This window comes from Tiliqua scincoides, chromosome 1, assembly GCF_035046505.1.
Source record: "Tiliqua scincoides isolate rTilSci1 chromosome 1, rTilSci1.hap2, whole genome shotgun sequence".
Classification (NCBI taxonomy): Eukaryota; Metazoa; Chordata; class Lepidosauria; order Squamata; family Scincidae; genus Tiliqua; species Tiliqua scincoides.
Window position 1 is genome coordinate 202,649,864 of NC_089821.1, and position 22,334 is coordinate 202,672,197.

General features: G+C 44.4%; 1 protein-coding gene and 1 pseudogene across 3 annotated transcripts in view; one reads left to right on the plus strand and one right to left on the minus strand.

Annotated features, from left to right (window-relative positions):
- The first annotated feature begins 14,316 nt into the window (after positions 1–14,316).
- Positions 14,317–22,334, plus strand: part of RNF217 (ring finger protein 217) — a 54,872-nt gene continuing 46,854 nt past the window's right edge. For all 3 annotated transcript variants that reach the window (XR_010793713.1, XM_066614136.1, XM_066614145.1), the window contains exon 1: positions 14,317–14,916. Coding sequence is in view for 2 of the 3 variants with exons in the window: in XM_066614136.1 (XP_066470233.1) it covers positions 14,317–14,916 (600 nt within the window). In the remaining variant the exon portion in view is untranslated. The remainder of the gene's footprint in view (positions 14,917–22,334) is intronic.
- Positions 16,505–16,619, minus strand: LOC136637011 (5S ribosomal RNA; annotated as a pseudogene).

Consider the following 22,334-nt stretch of genomic DNA (forward strand, 5'->3'; position numbering starts at 1 on the left):
TTTGAAACCTCTTTCTAAATAATGTACATATGTGGTTTACCTCATTTTCAAACTTGCATTTCTAGTTGCAACTGTGAATTCTTCTCTCCCCACAGGAGATGGCTTTAAGTGTGTGAAGAACACAACTGAGTGTCAGGCTACAATCCTATGCACAATTTAAAAGTCATTTCTGCCCAACATTGCATACGCAACAGGGACAAAATATATACAACTGTGAAATGGGCAAAAATGGATTAAGTGGGAACTTCCATTGAATGCAATGAGACTTTGGAGTAAATATGCACACACTTGTGCTATCATTCTAACTTTAGCTAACTTCATGCTATAGTCAGTTTGTAATATTGCTTTGATGATTCTAAAGTTCAAGGATTCAGTTAAAAACTTCACATTATAAAGCTTTCAGTACATGCTGTACAAGACAAGTTTGAAAATATATTTTAAGTCTTCTTGATCGTACAGGAAAATTTCAAATAATGATTCAAAGAATCTAAAACCAAGCACTAAACCAAAAGAACCAAATGTTTTTTTCTTCTTCTTTTTAAATTTCACCAGATTCCAATCATGCTCATGATTTAAAGTTTATTAAAACAGCAGAACTTTCAATAACTGGCAAATCCTCTAGTCTAGAGCAGTAATTCTCAAACTTTTATTACCGGGACCTACTTTTTAGATAGAAAATCTGTCAGGACCCACCAGAAGTGATGTTATGACCAGAAATGATATCACTGAGCAGAAATTTTTTAACAATCCTAGGCTGCAATCCTATCTTCACTTACCCAGGAGTAAGTCTCATTGATTATCATTGTTAAAAGCATATAAATAGTAGTCTATTAAAAGTTCAGATCTGTAACATTTCTCCATATGCAGTCACATACCATGGTAGCAACAAGTCTAGTGTATTAAAAATAAAATATTGAAATGAATGAGTGACATGAACTTAGAAAACTGTACTGGATCACAGTTTGTCTGATTCACTTTGTATGTTTGTCAAATTAAATGTGAGCAAACACTTATTAACTATATCTGTCCCTAAGATACTAGGATGAATGGTTTTCTCTAGATACATGCAGAAGATAAAGTAGTTGTGCAATGTTTTCTAGTCTCCAGAGACTGAAGGATACCAATGAATGTTTTCTAACCTGTCCCCCCCCCCCAATAGTTTTACATTCACTGCCAATTGAAGAAAGATATAGGAATGTAAATTGAGTTTTCCTTCGCCTTCTTTCCTTCTTCTTTTCTAACATGCAGTTAAAATGAAATGGTCCCATAGAGGAGATACATGATTGTAGGAAGAGTGGGGAATTGTTACAAGTTACCAGGGCCCAGTGAAAGTCTAGATTTGAGTCCTTCATGGCTAAATGGGTCTGGAAGATTCATGCACCTGATGCAGGCAGTTACTGCTTTGGCAAGTCATTAGTTGTCTTTTCTCCTACACTTGGCATGAATTCCAACAGTATGACACATATGTATTCCACTCCCTATTTTCTTACTAGCCAAACAAAGCAGAACAATGACAGAGACTGTCACACTTGATCAGTGATTGTGCTGAAAGACTTTTGCCACTACAGCCAATAAACTGAAAGGCAGTGGTCTAATGTTTAGTGGTCTTCAGAGAGAGAGAGAGATGACTTTGCTGGGATGCACAAGTCACCTCCTGGACAATTCTAGACCAATATAAACTTTTGCTGTGATATACGCCAGTAGAGTGTATCGTTGACAGTGGCAAGAAGGTGCTATATCCTTGCAGATGCTGTCCTAAGTATTCTTCTGATGACTGAAGCTTTGGAGCTATCCATTCCATTTCAAGCTAACTGAGAAGAAAATCAGCCACTAGATAGTATTGTGTCATGGGAAGGAACAAATGCAGCACCACCTGCATACATTACAGGCCCTGTTGTTGCAACCTCATTGCAAGCACTGTACTGAACAGGTGTATAATCAGGTTATGTCTGAAGCAAGCATGCAAGGTGAGTCACGTAAGCCTTTCTGAACTTAAAAAGCAAGATAGAACTGGCAAAAGCTTGTAAGGGTGGCTCTCTATTGTGCGCAATAATGATAGACACATTACCCCCCTCACAAAAAAATCAGGGTGAAGAAAGCAGGAGTCTGGAATCTTTGCTTTCTCTGAGAGAAATGCTTCCATATTTGCTACACTAGGAAACCAGAACTAGTACACCAGAACAGTATACTGTGGGCCCTTGGTATCTACGGGGGATCTGTTCCAGGACCCCAGTGGATACAGAATTCCACAGATAATTGAATCTGCAGGCGGGGGGGTGGGGAGGGTTGCAGCACTGCAACAGCTTACTCAGGGAGGGCGTTCCAGGGCCTCTGAAGGTTGTGTGCAGTTTCCAGCCTCCTCAGAAGGCCTCCCAGATGCAACTGGAAGGCACTTGCAGTTGCACTTCAAGAAACTGAAAATTTACCATAAAGATCTACATTATCATTTATGGATACGTCTCTCAGCTGATCTTGTCATTGGACTGACACTGATGAAGAACATCGAGTCAACAGGAAGGAAGACTAATGGAAGAGGAATGACAGAAGTACAGCGGCATGTCTGAATGTAATCAGTGGTGCTATGGCCAATTAATAGTACAATATCTGGAAGTGAAAAATATCGTGCAAGAGTTCATTGATTTCATGTATCATACAAGTCCAACCTCCATGTTGTCTCCAATATGTACACAAATTTTAATGAGCTCTAAATCATACTTTCTTCACTGTAGAAAACCTGCAATGCTTGACCTGCAATGAATGAAGAAGCAGTTTAAGAGATGTGAGGAACACACATTGGTGGACATCTGCAGATCCCTTAGAGCACAATCCTATCCTATCACTGATGTAGCCATGCCAAGAACTAGTTAGCTGTATGGGGGGGGGGGGTGGTCAGGAGAGGAATTATTTCCCCTTACCCCTCTGTAAGCCTCATATTCTGCAATGGGCCTCAGACCTACGCCAGTTCTATAGCTGGTGCAAGTCCAAGGAGAAGAAAGGGGCAGAGAGGCTCAAGAAAGAGGGGATAGGATCCAGGAGGGATGTGCACTCAACTCGTGGTGACTCAATCTGAGTCGTCCAAAAATGTGTTCTTCCCTCCTTCGCACCCAGTTTTGCCCACCCTGCCCCCACCTCCACTGCTGCCTTATCTGATCCAGTGGGCGGGGTGGGAAGTGCTGGTGGATGTGGAGTGCTGCTGTCTCTTGCAGCAGCACTCCTAAAATGGCCACCAACAGAGCACTGTAAAATCCACTGGCAGCCATTCTAGGTCAGTAGAAGACTTTTCCACTCTTGCAAATTCTGCCACCTGTTCTGCATAGGATTGGGTGGATAGTCAACAATATTAATTTTTAATTAATTAACAGTATTTATATACCGCTTTTCAACTAAAAGTTCACAAAGCGGTTTACAGAGAAAAATCAAATGGCTGCCTGTCCCAAAAGGGCTCACAATCTAAAAAGATGCAAAAGAATACCAGCAGACAGCCACCAGAACAGACAGTGCTGGGGTGAGGAGGGCCAGTTACTCTCCCCCTGCTAAATAAAGGAGCACCCACTTGAAAAAGTGCCTCTTACCCAATTGGCAGGGGTTGAATAGCTAATAAGAACCCAATATCAGCATTGAATAGATACCAATGGGAAACATTTCAAGTATTTGGTCTGATTGGTTGATTGGGTCAAGCTACTGCTTCTTATAGAGTATATATGTAAATTATAGCATAGTACATTTGACACTATAAAGTGTGTGTATATTTTCATGAAACGCACTGTATTTATGTCCTGCATTTACTCCATCACAGTACTGTTGCAGCATACCTGGGGTTTCCATGTGTCTTTCATGAAGGCACTGAAGTGAAACTTCCTTCACTTCACTGAAGTGGTTGTACCATATGCACTCAGACCATAAAAAGAGAGTTTTGGCCTTTGGAGGTTTTATTGTGCAAGATGAGTGCAAATGAATTAACTCAAGCTAATACCTTGATTTCTAATACAGTAGATAGCTACATATAAAGAGATGTACGTGTACTCACACAAAAAAAAACTTTTTAAAAAAAAATCAAATGTCCTATTTCGATCTGGTATTTTCCCTGTCTGTCTAATATAAAATGAATCTCTGAAATCTTTTTCTCCCCAGAAACAGCATCTGGGTCTTTTGTCAGCCTACGTAAGGAGTAAGCAGCTTAAATATGGGGGTGGGGAAACAGCTCCAATAATCCACTTATTTGAAAGTGGCCTAAATGACCAGACAAGTGCTGGCCTCATTGATTAATCTGTGATTTTAATTATTTACATTGTTTCTGCAGACGTGATTGCATTTTGAGTGATGTAACAAAACTGCATATCCCATCCAGCATCCCATTTTCGTTCCACAGAAAAACTGCAATTCTAAACAGTTAGGCTCACTGCATAAATGCCACTGAAATCCTCATAGGATTTAAGCAGTTTAACTGTGTGCAGGGCTGCAGTAAAAATACAAAAGCAACATACAGTTACACTAAGTGCAGTGCTTGTTGGAGTTTGACAAACAAAAGTGTTTTCCAGGATCTGGGAATGAGACTTACTTTCTAGGTTTAGAGTAGTGATTTTCAACCTTTTTAATCTCATGGCACACTGACAAGGTGCTAGAATTGCCAAGGCACACCATCAGTATTTTGACAATTGACAAGGCACGCCATGCTGCTGGTTGCGGGGCTCAAATCCCCCAATGGCCATACTAATAAATGACTCTCCCCAAACTCCTGAGGCACACCTGTGGACCATCAGCAGCACACCAGTGTGCCATGGCACAGTGGTTGAAAATGGCTGGTTTAGAGAGTCCGGGCCAGCCAGAAAACCATGTAGCCATCCAGGGTGTGTCTGCTGCCTTGACCCTTTGATCCTAGTTGCAGGACTGACTCTGCAGTTACATGGGCAACATGTTGTACTGACAGAGCACAAACAGTAAACATCCTCTCAGAAAAGTGCACTACTGCACCCTGAAACAGAATGCTAAACTAAACTTTGCCATTTTTTAATGTCTCTATTTCTCAAACTGACGGTAACGACCCTCCAACCTGGGAAGCCCTGTCTCTGGTTCCTTAAGTGGAAGAGAAGGGGGGAAGGCAGCAAAGCAATGCCCAGGATCACGCTGCTAACAGGGGACTTTTTCTACTTAGCTACAGCCGGCACCAGCCTCCTTGGGGCCTCTGGGAACCCTGTGGACCTCTCTGCAGGGCTCCCCAAGCCTCTAAACATCTGAAAAAAAATTTTTTTCAAAAACGTCCACCAAGTGGACTTTTTTTTGTTTTTAACTTTTTTTCAGACATTTGAATGCTTGGGGAGACCTGCAGAGGGGTCCGCAGGTTTTTCAGATCCCCCAGGAAGCTGGCGCCAGCTGTAGGTAAGTATACAACCGCCCCTTGTCCCTGATGAGGCTCGTCAGCCTGGAAAGGCAGCTCATCTAAGAGAAGGAAAACTCTGATCCCAAACCTCCACTGCCTTGTGGCTACATCCAGTTGTGGAAAAGGCTTCAGGAGTCAACCTCGAGGCGAAATCAGGAGCCAGAGTCCCTGAGGCAGTTCGTGGCTGTACACAGTCACGCTCTGGCAACTCCTGCGACGCTGCTGGAACCAACCGTATTGGTTTCTGCCTTTCAGTTGGATCATTCCAGTGACGTGGAGAGGGGGGATTTGCTGCATGGGTAACAGCCTATCCTCCATACCTTCTTTACCCAGGCTTCGCGCACTGGAAAGGACACTCCAACTTCGCCATACGGCGTCGGCACAACACGGGAAGCAGCAGTTACTGGTTATAAGTCTTCGCTCGATTGGCGTAGAGCGTCACGCCAGGGGCTGCTTCTGACAAAGAAGGAAGGCCCATAGCCAGGGAGACAGACCAGGGACAGACTGCACTTGCTCCCAGTGTGGAAGGGACTGTCACTCCCGAATTGGCCTTTTCAGCCACACTAGACGCTGTTCCAGAACCACTTTTCAGGGCGCGATACCATAGTCTTTCGAGACTGAAGGTTGCCAACAACTTGTCCCTGGCAGCAGCACAATCCTAGGGGTTGCATTGCTACCTTCCCCCTCCCTTGCAACAACTTAACTCAGTTCTCAAACTCCCTAAGAGTGTGAGAGCCACTGCTCTATTTCATCAACTGCAGAAGTATTCACAGTATGTACTTCTTTGCTACCACCACTGTGATTCGGTCTACTTGTTCATGGACAATTAATCTTATTAGTGGGATTGTTTGTCCAAAACACTTTATAAAGACATCATCATTTTATTTCATTTATTTATTTATTTAGTACAGCTGTCCTTTGAGTACTGTGCTGGGTGGCCAGGGGCTAGGGGAGGGTGGAACAGATGCAGGATGGAACAGATGCAGGGAGGGGATGTTTCTGGGCAGTGAAGGAATGGGAATGGGGCAGGATTGCAAGGCTTCCACCCTATCCTATCCTCCCTCCCAGGCCTGGAAGCCCTACTTGGGGCTTTCTGGGTTTGCAGATCTGAGTAACCCCATTGAACAAACTGTGACTTGACACAGGATAAGGGTAGAAATATTCCCTTACCCTGAGTAGACCTCCAGCCTCCTCCTCCATGTAGCCTCACACTGTGGCAGCACAGGTTATGATTGGGTTGCCCATCTTTTTCATCTTAATTCCAGGAAGGTTTCCTAGTTCCTACACTTTGCTGGTTTTTGAATGTCTGGCTGCTTTTAAAGAGAAAAGTGAGTCCAATAAAGAATTGAGCAATTATGGTATATTGCTGAACACAGTCACTCCCACCTTCCATTCCTCCTCCTCTGCATCTCTGAGTGAAGCGTAACTCATGATAACAATAAAAGATGCTGAACTTCAGGGATGGCTTCTCTCCAAGGGAACACAGTGCACATGCTCTCACAGAAGCAGAAGCCCAACTAACTTTGCTGGAAGGTCATCTGACAAATGAACAGGCAGGGAACTTTGAGGTTAATAACTGGAAAATGCAATATTGCCAATGTTACTTATCTAGAACACTGGACAACAAAGTATCTCATGAGTTGTTCTCAAAGTTTCCCATAGGATACTGCCTACCCAGACACAAACTGAAATATGTACTGAGTATATTTGCAAATATTGTAATGTTGTAAATACTGCTTTGCTGTACTTTTGAACCTTTGCTGCTGGATGGTTTTGCAATGCATGATCAGAGTCTAAAAGGCAACAAAGTTGTTAAAGTACTTTGGTGCTCAGAAGATATTCCCTAATGGGTGTTTGTGCTCATTAACAGCTGGGAGATATACAGAGAATCTGGAATCTATGGAATGTGGAAAGGGCTCCCCCCCCCCACTTAGTAAAGGGGAGTAGTGACATAAGGTGTGCATGTGACAGAAACTGCAGTTAGCAGCTTCTGAAAGAGATGGAAAAGGAGAAGAGAGACTGAACTGAGAGCTATTTTAGGGCCCTTCAGGATGTAGATGTCCCTCTGGGAATCTGATTTGATCTGTTGTCTCAGCAGTGAGTGGACTGCTTTCTTCCACCTGATGCTCAGTTTCTATGCTTGTTTAAAGCAGAAAAAGTGAACTATGATAAAAGCACCATCTCTCCAAAGGAAATCAAACTCAGGTAGTGCTGTCTCTGGAACTTCAGGGAAGTGGGACAAAATAACAATATCCATCCACTAAAGTTGAATGTCGGGAGAGTTAGAACAGACAAAAGAAAGTATTTCTTTACCCAGTATGTAATTAGTCTGTGGAACTAATTGCTGCAGGATGTAGTGATGGTGTCTGGCCTGGATGCCTTTAAAAGGGGATTGGACAGATTTGTGGAGGAAAACTCCATCAAAAGTTACAAGCCATGATATGTATGTACAGTCTGAGATTAGCTGGTGGCTCATCATGAGGGATGGGTAGGAATTTTTTTTCTGTCATTTAAATTGGCTGTGGATGACAGTTTTTTCATCTGTCCCTGTAGAGGGAGGGATGGGGTGTTTAGTAGGTTCCATGTTTTAAAAATTCAGACCGGAACCCATGCAGATATGGGGGCACGCCTGTATCTTTTGGTCTTGTGTGCTCCCTGAGGCATCTAGTGGGCCACTGTAAGATGCAGGAAGATGGACTAGATGGGCCCTGGGCCTGATCCAACAAGGCTTCTATAATGTTCTTATGTACACCTAAGTAAGTAATCTGGCACAGCATTGTAAAAGCCAGGGCAACCAGACACAAGTGAGGACAGAGGGCCTATATACCTTTAACACTTGAATAGAAAAGGGAATTTTGGCAGGTGTAACTCAACATGGACCAGTTTAAAAAGTTGCACCTGCCAAAATTCCCTCTTCAAAACAATGGTTAAAGGCAGTGGTTCAAAAATGGTTCAAAACCATTTCAAAACAATGGTTAAAGGCAGTGGTTCTCGAACTTTTCTGGCCCTCGGCTCCCCATTACAACACCTCACCTCAGTTACCTCCAAAATGGGGATGAAGGTGTTATAATTATACACTAGAAACAAAAAAATAGTTGCCAGCACTCTGAGGCTGCAATCCTAACCACACTTACCTGAGAGTAAGCCCCATTGAACAAAATAGGACTTACTTCTGAGTAGACCTGGTTAGGATTGTGCCCTGAGTTTGTTAGCAGCACACCTGGAGGGTTTTAGCAAAGGGGGGGAGAAATGATGAATTTGCTGAGGGAGCGGAAGACTTTGTTTTGTGTGTATCTGCTAATTGCAAACTGATGTGAAACTGAGACGCAGAGGCTGTTTAGCTGCAATCCTAACCTCAATTTCCTGGGAGCAAGTCCCATTGAACACAATAGGACTTACTTCTGAGTAGACCTAGCTAGGATTGTGCCTTTTGTCTTACAATAGCAGCCAACATGGGAAGTTCCCTCCCAGGAAGCAGGAGGTAAAAGGCGGATGGCTGAAAAGGAATGGGTATTTTTATTTTTTTTAATCAATTTCTGGAGACAAAGCCATCAAGAGTGACTTTTTTATTTTTTGAAGGGGGAGGAAAAAGAGAAAGGTGAAGCTGACACACACCCCAAGCCTATGTGGATCTACTCAGAAGTAAGTCCCATTTGAGTCAATGGGCCTTTCTCCCAGGAAAGTGTGGATAGGATTGCAACCACACAGAGCAGGGTTACAACTCACCCCAAAATAGATGGGGGCATGCTCACACACATACACCCCAACATGCAGATGCCACCCCTGTTTCCCCCAGGCAAGACAGAGGAATGCAGGCTGGGGCATTTGGACACCCCCCCAGAGCAGGCTGGGCTCCCTCCTTCCCAAGCAGAGGAAAACACTTTGCTGCCTTTACTTACTCTTCCATCCCAGTTTGAAGCCTGCCAGGAGCTTGCCCTGAGCTGATGAGATGCAGCACCTCTGCCCAGCCAGCCTTCTCTCCCACCTCACACTCCCCCACCCACCTCGTTCACAGCCAGGGAAAAGCAGCAAGTAGGGAGACAGCACATCCAGCTGAGCAGCTGCGGCCACCTCTCTCCCCCAGATGCCTAATTACATTGATTGTCACCTGCCATTTTGCTGGCTATTTGCCCAGTTCAGTTTGCAGATATTCTTTAGGAGCTCTTTATAGTTTGCTTGAATTTTCATGATCCTGAATAATTAATAAAGTGTACAGGTGTTGTCAACACATTTGACTGACATCACTCTCCACTCCAGAATAACTACCTCCTATTCTTTAACCCTGCTGTTTTCAAACTCTCAGGGAGTTTGAAACCCGAAGCAAGTCTTTGGGGGGGGGGGGCGGCGTGATCCCCAGGATCACGCCACTCAGGGGGGCTGCAGGGGCTTGGATACACTTGCCCAAGCCTCATGCAGCCTCCTGGGGGTGTGGGGAGCCCTACATGACCTTCAGCAGGGCTCCCCAGGTCAGGGAAAGTGGCTGCCCCTGCCCCTTAAGGGGAAAGGTACCAGGGCCCTCAGGCTGGGGTATTGCAACACCCCAGTTTGAATACCACTGCTTTAAACCAGTGTTTCTCAAACTGTGGGTCGGGACCCACTATGTGGGTCACAAGCCAATTTCAGGTGGGTCCCCATTCATTTCCATATTTTATTTTTAATATATTAGACTTGATGCTACCATGGTATATGACTGCATTTGGGGAAATGTTCCAGACCTGTACTTTGAACAAGCTACTATGTATATTTTTTTAACAATGATAGTCAATAGGACTTACTCCTGGGTAAATGTGGGTAGGATTGCAGCCTAGGATTGTGAAAAATGTTCCTGCTTGATGATGTCACTTCTGGTCATGACATCACTTCTGGTGGGTCCCAACAGATTCTTATTCTAAAAAGTGGGTGCCGGTGCTAAATGTGGGAGAACCACTGCTTTAACCTGTTACTGAGCCATAGACGGACCTCTTTTCATGTCCCCTGACTGCTGAAGGGCACAATCCTAACCCCTTAGGTCAGTGCTTTCCAGCAGTGACATAAGGGCAATGCAGCTCTGATGTAAGGGAACAAACATTCCCTGACTTTGAAGAGACCTCCGTGAGTGACACCCAACTGCAGGATGCAGCACAAGTCCCATTGGCACTGCTATGCCAGTGCTGGAAAGCACTGATATAAGGGGTTAGGATTGTACCTGAAATAGCTCAAAAGCCTTTGCTGAAGGACTTTGCCACAAGAGTTCAGGACAGGAACTCCATTGAACAAAGTAGTACTTACTACTGAGTAGATGTGCATAGGAGTGTACTATAAGGCCGCAATCCTATACACACTTACCTGGGAGAAAGTCTCTTTGAACTGAGTGGGGCTTACTTCTAAATAGGTATGCATAGGCTTGCACCATTAGGTAAGATCCTGTGCATGCTTACTTGCATTGAAGGGTGGTGGGACTTCTGCCTATGCACTGAAAATGGTGGGACTTCTGAAGAAAGAAAAAGGACTGTGCTGCTCACATATAATGCAGTTCATGACTATGTTTGCTAACTATCTTAGGGCGCAATCCTAACTCCTTACGTCAGTGCTTTCCAGCACTGGTATAGCAGTGCCAATGGGACTTGTGCTGCATCCTGCAGTTGGGTGTCACTCATGGAGCCCTCCTCAAAGTCAGGGAATGTTTGTTCCCTTACCTCAGAGCTGCATTGCCCTTATGTCACTGCTGGAAAGCACTGACATAGGGGGTTAGGATTGCACCCTTAGAGGTTCAAAAAGTCAGTAATGTAAGGTTTTCCTTTGCAACCCTCATGCTTATACTTCCTTAGCAAAATGTGACCTTTCAGTATATTTATTTGGGACTAGTAATGTAAAAGACTTCTTACTTTTTGTACTTTTCCCACCGATTGAACAGATGAAGTTGTATTAAATCATTGGTGTTAAATGATTTATTGGTCTTAAATGATTTATTAAATGATAAATCATTGGAACAGTATTAAATAATATTGTATTAAATCATTGGGCATCTAGCTAAGTGTTGTCTAAGCTGACTAGCAGTGACTTCAGGATTTCCCCCAGGGTCCTTCCCAACCCAACTTGGCAAGGCCAGAGATTAAACCTGAGACCTTCATTGCACAGAGCAGAAGCTCAACCACTGAGTTACAGCCTCCCCCCCCCCACCAACCTTTCCAGTTTAGTACTACTGTACAGCATAAGCCAGGCAAAACTGTACTTTAGCAAGTCCACACATTAATAAGATAAAGCCAGGAAATACAGCATTAATTGGTGATGCCATGGCAACAAGCCATAGATGAGGCATGGCCTCATTTCAGTATTATACAAGAAGGGGACAAGTTCAGTACAGAAGTACTGAACTGCAATGCTTTGTATAGAGCAGCATTTCTCAAACTGTGGGTCAGGACTCACTAGGTAGGTTAAGAGCCAATTTCAGGTGAATAACAATGAAAGTCAATGGAGTTTATTCCTGAGTAAGTGTGAATAGGACTGCAGTCTTTGGGATGTTTGGGGAATTTCTTTTTTTAAATAGATCAGCAACTCCTTGACAGCCCAATCCTATGCATATCTACTCAGAAGTAAGCCCCATTAGAGTTAAAGGGGGTTACTCCCAGGAAAATGTGGATAGGATTGGGCTGTGAGAGTGTTAGGAGGGTTCTTCTTTATTTTAAATGTTTTTAACTTATTGTAAACTTTTAATTTACTTAGGATGCAGTCCTAACCTCTTATGTCAGTGCTTTCAAGCAGTGCTTTCAAGCACTGACATAAGGGCAATGAAGCTTCGAGGTAAGGAAACAAACATTCCCTTACTTTGAGGAGGCCTCTGTGAGTGACACCCAACTGCAGGATGCAGCACATGTCTTATTGGCACCGCTATGCCAGTGCTGGAAAGCACTGACAAAAGGGGTTAGGATTGCACCCTAAGTAACTAAGGGCACAATCCTAACCCCTTACGTCAGTGCTTTCCAGCACTGACATAAGGGCAATGCAGCTCTGATGTAAGGGAACAAGTATTCTCTTATTTTGAGGAAGTCTCTGTGAGTGACACCCAACTGCAGGATGCAGCACACGTCCCATTGGCACCACTATGCCACTGCTGGAAAGTACTGACATAGGGGTTAGGATTGCAACCTAAATTAAAAGTTTACATAAACATTCCAAAGATTGAAATCCTATCTACACTTACCAGGGAGTAAGTCCCATTGACTATCATTGTTAAAAGCATATATGTTGTAACCTGTTAAAAGTACCGATCAGTAACATTTCCCTAAATGCAGTCACATACCATGGTAGCATCAAGTCTAACTTATTAACAATATTGAAATGAATGGGGTCCCAACTAAAATTGGCTGGTGATCCACCTAGTGGGTCCCGACAGACAAACACTGCATAGAGTATGAAGGAACATAAGAATAGCCCCACTGGATCAGGCCATAGGCCCATCTAGTCCAGCTTCCTGTATCTCACAGCGGCCCACCAAATGCCCCAGGGAGCACACCAGATAACAAGAGACCTGCATCCTTGTGCTCTCCCTTGCATCTGGCCTTCTGACATAGCCCATTTCTAAAATCAGGAGGTGAAGGTCCCTTATTAGGAGGGAGGTCTGGTCTAGAGGGTTGAGCCTCTGTTTGCCTGAAGATAACATCTGAATCTGAAATGTTGTGCAGTTCTTGAAAGACAGAACCTTTCTTGGATTGTAAAAATCCCTGCGGGGATTTAGAACACCGTGCCTATGTAAACCGCCATGAATTAAAGTCTGAGGAGAAATCTGATGACCAAGAAAGGTGGTATATAAATACCTGTATTATCATTTATTATTATTATTAAACACCAATAATAAAAAATCAGATAGCGGAGGTGGAAAAGACCCCCCCCCTGCCACCGCTAGGAAGGGCAGGCACTGATGTCACCAGCAAATTCTGCTGGCAAGTCCTTGCAATGCTTTCGCTTGAGTAAGTGCTTTTACTTAATGGCATAATGCACAAGAGGTTCCTTTGGTATCTTACCAAACGCTGGTCTATTCAACAACATATCTGAATTTGTATCAGCATAACCTGTACCGGTAACTGAGCAAAATGTACCACGTGTGCGTAAAAAAACATGAACGATGGGAGAGCGGACGAAGACGTGCACTGGCCTAACCCCCCCCCCCCCCCTCAGCACCACAGAGAGAATGAGATTTCCAAATCCAGGTTCAGGAAACTCTGGCTTGAAGATCGAGCCAGGAACGTAAACAAGGGAGCGGATTCAGGTCTGAGTCACGAATCGGAGCGAATGGGAGGGCGCACGTGCCCAGAGGAAGGGAGAGGGAACAGCATGCAAACTAAGCCCAGAGTAAGTGTAATTGAACTTACAAACAGCCCAATCCTACGCGTGTCTACTCAGGAGTAAGCCCTATTATGCTAAATGGGGCTTACTCCCAGGAAAGTGCGGTTGGGATTGCAGCCTAAGAGCCCAATCTTATCCGCACTTTCCTGGGAGTAAGCCCCATTGACTCTAATGGGACTTACTTCTGAGTAGACAGGCATAGGATTGGGCTGCAAGAGTCAATGGGGTTTACTCCCAGGAAAGTGTGGGTGGAACTGCAGCCTGAATAACGGGGATGGAGAAGGACGCCTGGTCCACGTCGGAGGAGACTCTCCGAGTTCACCGGGACGAATGCGGGTGCAGGCAGAGTCAGGCGCGCCCAGCCCGGAGAGGAGGCGGGCCGCCCGGGAGGCAGGCGCGCCAGGAGGTAGGTAGAGCGGAGCGAGGAGGGGCCGCCCCTTTGAACTCGGCCGTCGGGCAGGATGAGGCGGTCCCTGTTGGGGCGGCGGGGCCCTGCGTGCGGCTGCTGCGTGGAGGAGGAGGACGGCTGGGCGGCTCGCCGGGCTCTCCAGGGCTACGGGCGGCTGCGCTGCGCACGGGCTGGATGGGCAGCGAGGGCGGCTGCGGCGGCGGCGGGCATGGGGGAGCGGCTGAGCACGGCGAGCGCCCCTCCGCCGCCCGCTGCCGCCCCCGGCCCCGAGCCGCCCCTCCCGGCCGCGGGAGCCCCCCAGCAGCCGCCTGCGGGCGCGCCGAGCGCAAGGGCAGCCAGGCCACTGCCAGAGGACGACGCTGAAGCGCGGGGCTGGGCGGCCGAGGACGGGGGTGGCGGCGGCGAGGAAGAGGCTCCGGGCTCGGAAGCGGGCGGCGGCGGCAGCCCCAGCCGTCGCCTCCCCGCTCTCAGGCCCGTCTACTGCACCGTCTACTGCGTGGAGAGCGAACGCCCGCCCGGCGCCCCGCCCGCCTCTCCGCACCCAGGGGGCGGCCGAGGGGGGGACCCCCGCCCGGACGCAGCCCCCCCGCCGGCCTCGCTGCAAGGAGGAGGAAGAGGAGGTGGTGGCAGCATCGAGGTCGACCTGTATCTCCTGCCCGAGCCCTTCTCCGGACTGATCTCGGGGGACTTCGGGCCCTTGCTGGTGTTGACCTGCCGCGTGTGCCTGGAGGAGAAGCCCCTCAAGCCCCTGCCCTGCTGCAAGAAGCCCGTCTGCGAGGAGTGCCTCAAGCGCTATCTCAGCTCCCAAGTAAATACCTCCCCCCGACCCGTTTCCCTATCCCACCCAAGGGTGCCCCTCCACTCCAGTGCCCACAAGGCTGGGCAGTTCTCTGCCCCCTCTGAAGCCTCCTCTCTGATCCTCTTTACAGGCTCCTGTTTGGGTGCCTTCTGTTTCTCTCTCTTCAGTTCAGGAATAATGTGTACTCAGCTGTAGGAACTGTGTGTTTGGACTCTGAACACGTGCAGAGTGTTGGGCTAACAGCCCAATCCTATCCATACTTTCCTGGGAGTAAACCCCATTGACTCTAATGGGACTTACTTCTGCGTAGACAGGCATAGGATTGGGCTGTTGTAAGTAAGTTCAGCCAGCACTACTTCCCACTCCAGACTCATCTTTCAGCATGTTTGTGCTGATGTGCATGATGTGGCTTTCAGCATGTTCTGGTTCTCTTTTGGTTTATCTCCCTATTGTTCCCCCTATCTTGGTTTTCTAAGGCTGCAATCCTAATCACACTTTCCTGAAAGTAAGCCCCATTGAACAAAATAGGACTTACTTCTGAGTAAACCTGATTAGGATTATGCCGCAAGTACTGTACATTTTTTTTTTACATTTCTCTCTACTGGAGATAAATCTTAAAATGACCTTGGTGTTCATATTCCCTGTTCTCTTACCACTCTGCATTCCTGATTTATCATTCCTGTGACTTTTTATTGTCCCCACTAAACACACCAGTTGTATCCTTTATTTTTCCCCCCTACTGCCTCCTTTGTCTCTGTCCTGTCTCCAGCAGCCTCCCCCCTTGAATCATATTCCAAGGTGTGTGTTCCATCTGTGTCGCCCAAGTTGTTCAAAGAAAAAGCCACCCACAGTGTACTTTTCTTTCCTTTTCCCATAAGATTTTTCTCCTCACACTAGTGTTAAGGTTCTGGTTTTATTTATTTATTTTATTGAAGAAATTCATACCCTGCCTTTCCTATGCCAAAGCAAATACCCAAGGTGGCTTACAGAGCTTTATAATCAAGTACAAAAAATCACAGCCAGTGAAAAGCATCAAATAAGGCATTAATACGTTTTTATTAACATTGTATGGTGAAAAACAATATCAAAACAGAGCAAAAAATTGAAGGGAAAAAAGAACTCAATGAGCCAATGGGGAACCCATGAGTCCAGAGAGGCAGTCAAGCACCACAGTATGTCAGAGATATTGAGGTCATGCTGGTTGATATCAGCTTATTCCTTATATTTCAGTAAGGGTGTATGGATTCTTGAAGACCAATATAATGATCAGATTTAATGTTTGTTATTCAGAAGGAGGTAATTGCTTTTCTGTCTCAGGCTACCTGACACTTTACTATTGGAAACAGTGAATGGTGTTTTGTGTCTCTGGACAAGCTCCTCCTTTCTTTTGCTAACCCAACATATTTAATTAAATAATACTTCTTGCTTTGTGTGGCAAGTTTGAATGGGGCAGTGTTCCCATTCATCCCAAGGAAGAGAGTGCAGTGATCATGTTATTTTGAATGAAGTATTGGCTTGCAAGTATAAAAGTTGAGTCAAGTAGAAGCACAACCTGTCACCTGGTTGGCAACCTTCAGTCTCGAAAGACTATGGTATAAGCCTACAGCACCTGGTATTCCCAGGTGGTCTCCCATCCAAGTACTAACCAGGCCTGACCCTGCTTAGCTTCTGAGATCAGACAAGATCAGGCAAGTGCAGGGTATAGTGCAGACAGATAGCACCAGCTCTTCCTAGTAGACTCTGCAGAGAAACAGCTGAAATAGGAACACTTTGCTGATTGTCATTGCTTTCTGATTCTTCTTTATATTACCACTGCTGTGAGGTAGGAGCAGAATGGAAAAAAAATGACCTTCCCATGATGGCACAGTGAGTCCTTGGCAGGTGTGGTTCTTGAACTCAGATCCTTTCAAGTTCAAGTCAGACTTTCTGTCTGGATGACCGTGCTTGTTCTCATGTCTACATTGTAAATTTTAGCATTTGGATTGATTACTTCCTTTTATGTATTTGTTGTTAATACTGTATGATGCTATGTATGTTCTTCTGGATTGCGCGTAGAAGGGCCTGTGTCACGTTTTGCCAAAAAACTTGCATTTTAGGCATGGTTGTAGTAGCCTTTGAAAAGCCTTTGAAAAATAATATATTGATCTTGTTAGCCATTTTCCTGAAAAGAGAAAAACAAGGTAAACGAAAAAAAGTAGTGGGAAAAATGATTTGTTTTGATTGCTACTTTTGAATTCCCCTCTCCACCCCCTTGCTGTTTAGCTTGTTCTTTGAAATTTTACAGTTTGATAGCAAATTCAGATCTTTCAGGTGTGCTGGAATGTAGACTTGCTGTTGATGTCTACTGATTATGCATATACTTGCTCGTTTTGTTGTATAAAAATATACAGTCTATCCTAGTAGAGGGGTTTTACCCCTTCCTAGTGTCAGAAAGGACAAAGTAACTGCAAAACTTCTGGTCTGCACTGGTTTCTCAGGCAGCTGATCTAAAGGTAGAGTTAGGAACATCATTATATACATGGCATCTTTTATCTAGGTTTTTTTTTTTTAAAACAAGTATTCTGGTTCAACTGTACTTTAAAAAAAAATCCTCAGTAAAAGATTGCTACAACCTTTTCTTTTTGTATCCAGCCAATGACAGCAAAAGAATTGGAATGTATTATTGGCATGTGTAAATCAGCTGTATATTTAATGGTCTAACCAGCATATTACTTGTGTTGTGTGTTTTAAGCAGGACCAATAGTGCATTACTCACTGTTGGGGGGGGGGGATAGTTTGCAGTGTTGAACATGCTTAATATGTTATCCCAGTAACAATAATTTTAACCCTTTAATAGATTAGCGTTGTAAATTAACACTGGGCTATAATACAAGTGCTTGCTTCTCAAACTATCTGTGAGATAGTTTGAGAAGCTATAATACAAGTGTTTGCTTCTCAAACTATCTGTGCTTGATTATCAAGAGGGGCACCGTTTAAGTGTGTGGTCATGGGCAGTGGTTTTCTGGACAGACAAGCTACTTAGTGGTTTGGCTGCATGGTTAGAAAGTTATTTCTGTCCTCCAAAAGCCCAGATTCAGAACCCAATCCTATGCAGGTCTGCTCAGAAGTAAGTCCTATAGACAATAGAGTTTACTCCCAGGTAAGTGTGGATAAGATTGTAGTTTCAGTTTTGTGAGCTAGTAAGTGTGTTGCCAGATAAATTGCATTAAGCAAGAATGGGAAAAAATTCTGTTTTCCAGCGTTGATTCTGTTTACTTAGAAGAAGTAGCAATGACTCTTCCAGTATTACTTGCTTAAAGGTGGTGTATCTTTGTAAATATGCTTTTAAATATGGAGACAGTTGTGGGAGTGTCGCACGTATCTCACTGCACATAATGCTGTGCTGTGGTGGTGGTGTTGGTGTTCAGCTTAACATTGGCTTTGTGATTTCTGGGTGCAGCAAAAGTCAGTCCACCTGTATGAAATCTCTAGGACTGAGATGTGAGAAACTTATTGCCAAGCAATGGTATGTCTGTGTCTCCTGTGCAGTTGGGTGTGACTGTACTGCTTGTATGGTTCCTTTCCTTCTACATCGGGGTGCCCGGCCCTGGGGCCATTTGTGGACTTTGAGGACTTCCAGTCAGGCCCACGGGAAGCTGCTAGTCTGTAATGAGCCTCTGGCCTGCTGGAGATTTGCTGGAGCCTGTGCTGGCCCAATGCAACTGCTGTCAGCATGACGGCCAACTGTTCAGCTTCTTGCATGAGCTGTGGGATGAGGGCTCCCTCCACTGCTTGCTGTTTCACGTCTGTGATGCAGCAATGGCAGCAAAGGAAAGGCTGGTCTTGCTTTGTGCAAGGCCTTTTATAGGCCCTGCGTTATTGCAAGACTTTCATTCATTCATATAATTTCTATCTCTAATATTTTCATTTACGTAAATTTATTCAAATTTGAAATGTAAATTAATTATTTTTTTTTCCTGGCACCCAACACAGTGTCTGAGAGACGATGTGGCCCTCCTGCCAAAAAGATTGGTCACCCCTGTTCTACATTAACCAAAATGGCATGTGAAGCAGGCATGTTTTCTAGCTCATCTATAAAACAAGTTGGTTTTTATTCATTAAAGGATAGGGACAATTTCTCCAAAAATCTGTAACTGACGTATCAAAGGGAGCCTAGATAAAAGGTCTACGAAGGGAGAATCATAACCTACAGGTGTGGCAGACTATTAGTAGGGTGTGGACCTCTTCTCTATCTGTTGTTCCTTTGGAAACCTTTCCTACTGAAGGTTGTAGTAGAAGCTTGTGTCAGTGTTGAAAGTGCACACCCTGCTACTCTCTTGATTTCTGAAACCTTCTCTGTCTTCTGCTGAGTGGCATTGGCCTCGCCTCATTCTGCGTTCTGCTGCCAAAGTCATTTACCTCTCTTGGTGCACGCCTCTCGAAATTCCTGCAATGAGTTCACTCTTAGATGCAGCAGGAGCTCCTGGTTCTTTCAGTCAAAGACCTCTATGGCCATGTCCATCCTTATCTCTTTCTTGTTGTTTACTGCTTCTCTCCTGCCCTTTGTCTTCACTTCTCCAGCTCCACCACACAAAGGTCTCATGTCCGCTCAGACATTGCTTTTTCTTTACTGCTCTTTGTGCCTGGAACTCCCTCCCTGATCCTTTGAGGGAATTCCCCCTCTTTTTCTGCCTTCAAATCCTTACTCAATACACACTTTTTCTTTGAAGCCTTTGGCATTACCTCATAATACCATACACTGAAATTAAACCTAAGTACGTGTGCAAGAAATCACATATTTGTCTCCATTTTTCCTGGTACCACTTCCTCCCCCTGTTGTCTCCTCTGTGTCTATTTTAGATTTGTGAGCCCTTCAGGACAGGGGCCTGGCTTCCACTATGAAGTACCATGCACATTGATGGTGCTGTACAAATAATAATAGTATAGAACTATGTGTAGGAAAATATGCTAATATCAGCTAAGAATCCTTCTTCCCCATGTATTGATTCAAGGAACTTTTCTTGTGTGGTATGTTCATTTGTTCTAACAAAATAGGATCAAGAGCACAACTAATAATTGAGGACCTCATCCTGGAAATTCATCTGCAGTCTTATTTAAGGATATAAACCTTCTTTTGCAGGTCTGGCTGTTTGGACAATTAGGATTCTAAAGACTGGTGCTGAGACACAGCATTGTGTCGTTTCAGTGAACTCCACAATATTTGCAGGACAAAGTGACCCATGTATACACAGAGTCTCATGCCTAGTTGAGTTTATGGACCAGTCTTGCAAAGGCTTGAGCAAATATTTATCTTTCTGGATGAGAATATTCTGTACAACTAGATGGAGTTATTTGTAGGAAAGGTTAGCTATATGTACAAGCATTCATTAACCCACTTCCTTAAGTTTTTGTTACCCTATTCTGCTTAATGATATTCCATAGTACATAATGTGTTCTAGGAGGAAGGTAAGACTAGCAGGCAGGAATGAAGCAGCTGGCTTTGATCCATATCTGACATGCAGAGTTGTGGCAGTTCCTTCACACTGTGACTTATGTGCTATCTAAGAAGTGCTTGGCTAGGAAGCAGGGGAAATGCTCTGCGTCATATCGCCGTGTAAGTCTCATACTTGAAAGCATGTGTTGGTCATGTGCTGGCTTGAAATAGGTGTTAGGAAATGACTGCAGTCATGCCAGCAATAATGAAGAGGCTGTTTTTATAGATAGTACTGTACAGATTTGGCAAACTTCTGGGACATACAAACCAGAAACGTTCCTTCATTAGTGTGATAGCTGGCACATCTTCATCACGGCAGTTGTTGTTGTTTGGGCCAGGATGAGTTTGTCCTGGCTAGTTGGGAGGGAACTTCCTTTTTTGCTTTGATGGCCTTGTGTTAATTTTTTTAGGTTTCTTCTCTCAGGCCTGCTCACTGCATGTTAATTTAAGATCTGTAGACTTGAAGTGCTAACTTTTCCAGCAAGTTAAAGTTGAAGGGTAATGTTTATGGAGTGTGTGTGTTTGGGGGGTGGGGGATTATTTATTTATCATATTTTCATCCCGCCTTTCTCCCACACCAAAGGTGTACTCAAGGCAGCTAACAATATGAAACATAAAAACAATACAGTATATATTAAGAGCATTAAAACAGCCAGGATCAAAATAATTAAAATATAAATCATTTAAAAAGTGCCAGCTGCCAGTATCGGTTAAAAACCTTCATGAATAAGAAAGCCTTGAGGCCTTGCCGAAAGATCTCCAGAGAGGGAGCTTTTCTTAATTCCAGGGGAAGGGCATCCCATATTCGGGGTACCACCATCAAGAAGGCCCTGTTCCTAGCTGCCAGCCTCAACCCTACTCATGGTGGGACAGTCAAAAGGGCCCCTCTGATGACCTGAGAGGATGGGTAGGATTATATGGATGAAGGCAGTCCCTCAAATACCCTGGTCCTGAACTGTATGGCTTTAAAAGTCAAAACTAAATTCAGCTTGGAAATGAACTGGCAGCCAGTGTAGGCACCAAAGCAGTGGCCCGACTGAGTTGAACCCATGAGCCTGGGCAGCTGTGTTCTCCACTAGTTGCAGTTTCTGAACAATCTTCAGAGGCAGCCCCACATAGAGCATGTTAACAGTAATCTAATCTCAATGTCACTAAGATTAAGAAATTAAATGGGAGGTGGGTGGGAAAATGCTCCTATGATAAACAAGATTTTATTATTTGTATTAAACATAGAATCAATTAAAATTGATTTTCTTTTTTACGTTAAGGGTCTTTATCATTGGTGTTGTAAATTAAACAAATTAATCAGCTACATACTGTTTTTTTTGTTAAAGTAAGGCTTTAACTATACTATGCATACACTGATTATGACTCCTGCCTAGGTGTAATAATTACTTTTTAAACTACGAAATCTAACAAAACCAGTTTACTGCACCTGGAAGTAGTTCAATACTGAGGGAAAGAGGACAAGCTGCTGGCAACGACTAATGCAACTGACCTGAGAACTCTCAAGGATGAAAAGCTTATTGAAGCAAGGCTGTCCGTGCAGCCATGTAGGCAGGAAACTAGAATCGTCTTTCTAGAGTTTCACATCTCAGAATAGGAAACTCTGATTTACTTATAATGATGTCCTGTCAGAATAAACTGAGCATTTTTTCTTTGTTGCAGTGGTTTCAAATGTAGCACATTTTCTGTGTTGCAGTGATTTCCAGCATAAAACTAAAGCATATCTTTACATTGTAAGCCTTAGAATTTGCATGAACTGTACTAAAAGAGGTGAGAAGAAGAGCAGAATTTCAAATCTAAGAAAACTTCCTTCTTGCAACAACTGGGTTAAGAAGCACTCTGTTAGTGATGGCTCTATATTTAGCAGGGTAAGGGAAGTTGATCCTATTCACCCCATCATAGAGCCTTTTCCAGCTATTTGCTAGTGTATCTTGAATCTTTTTTCCCC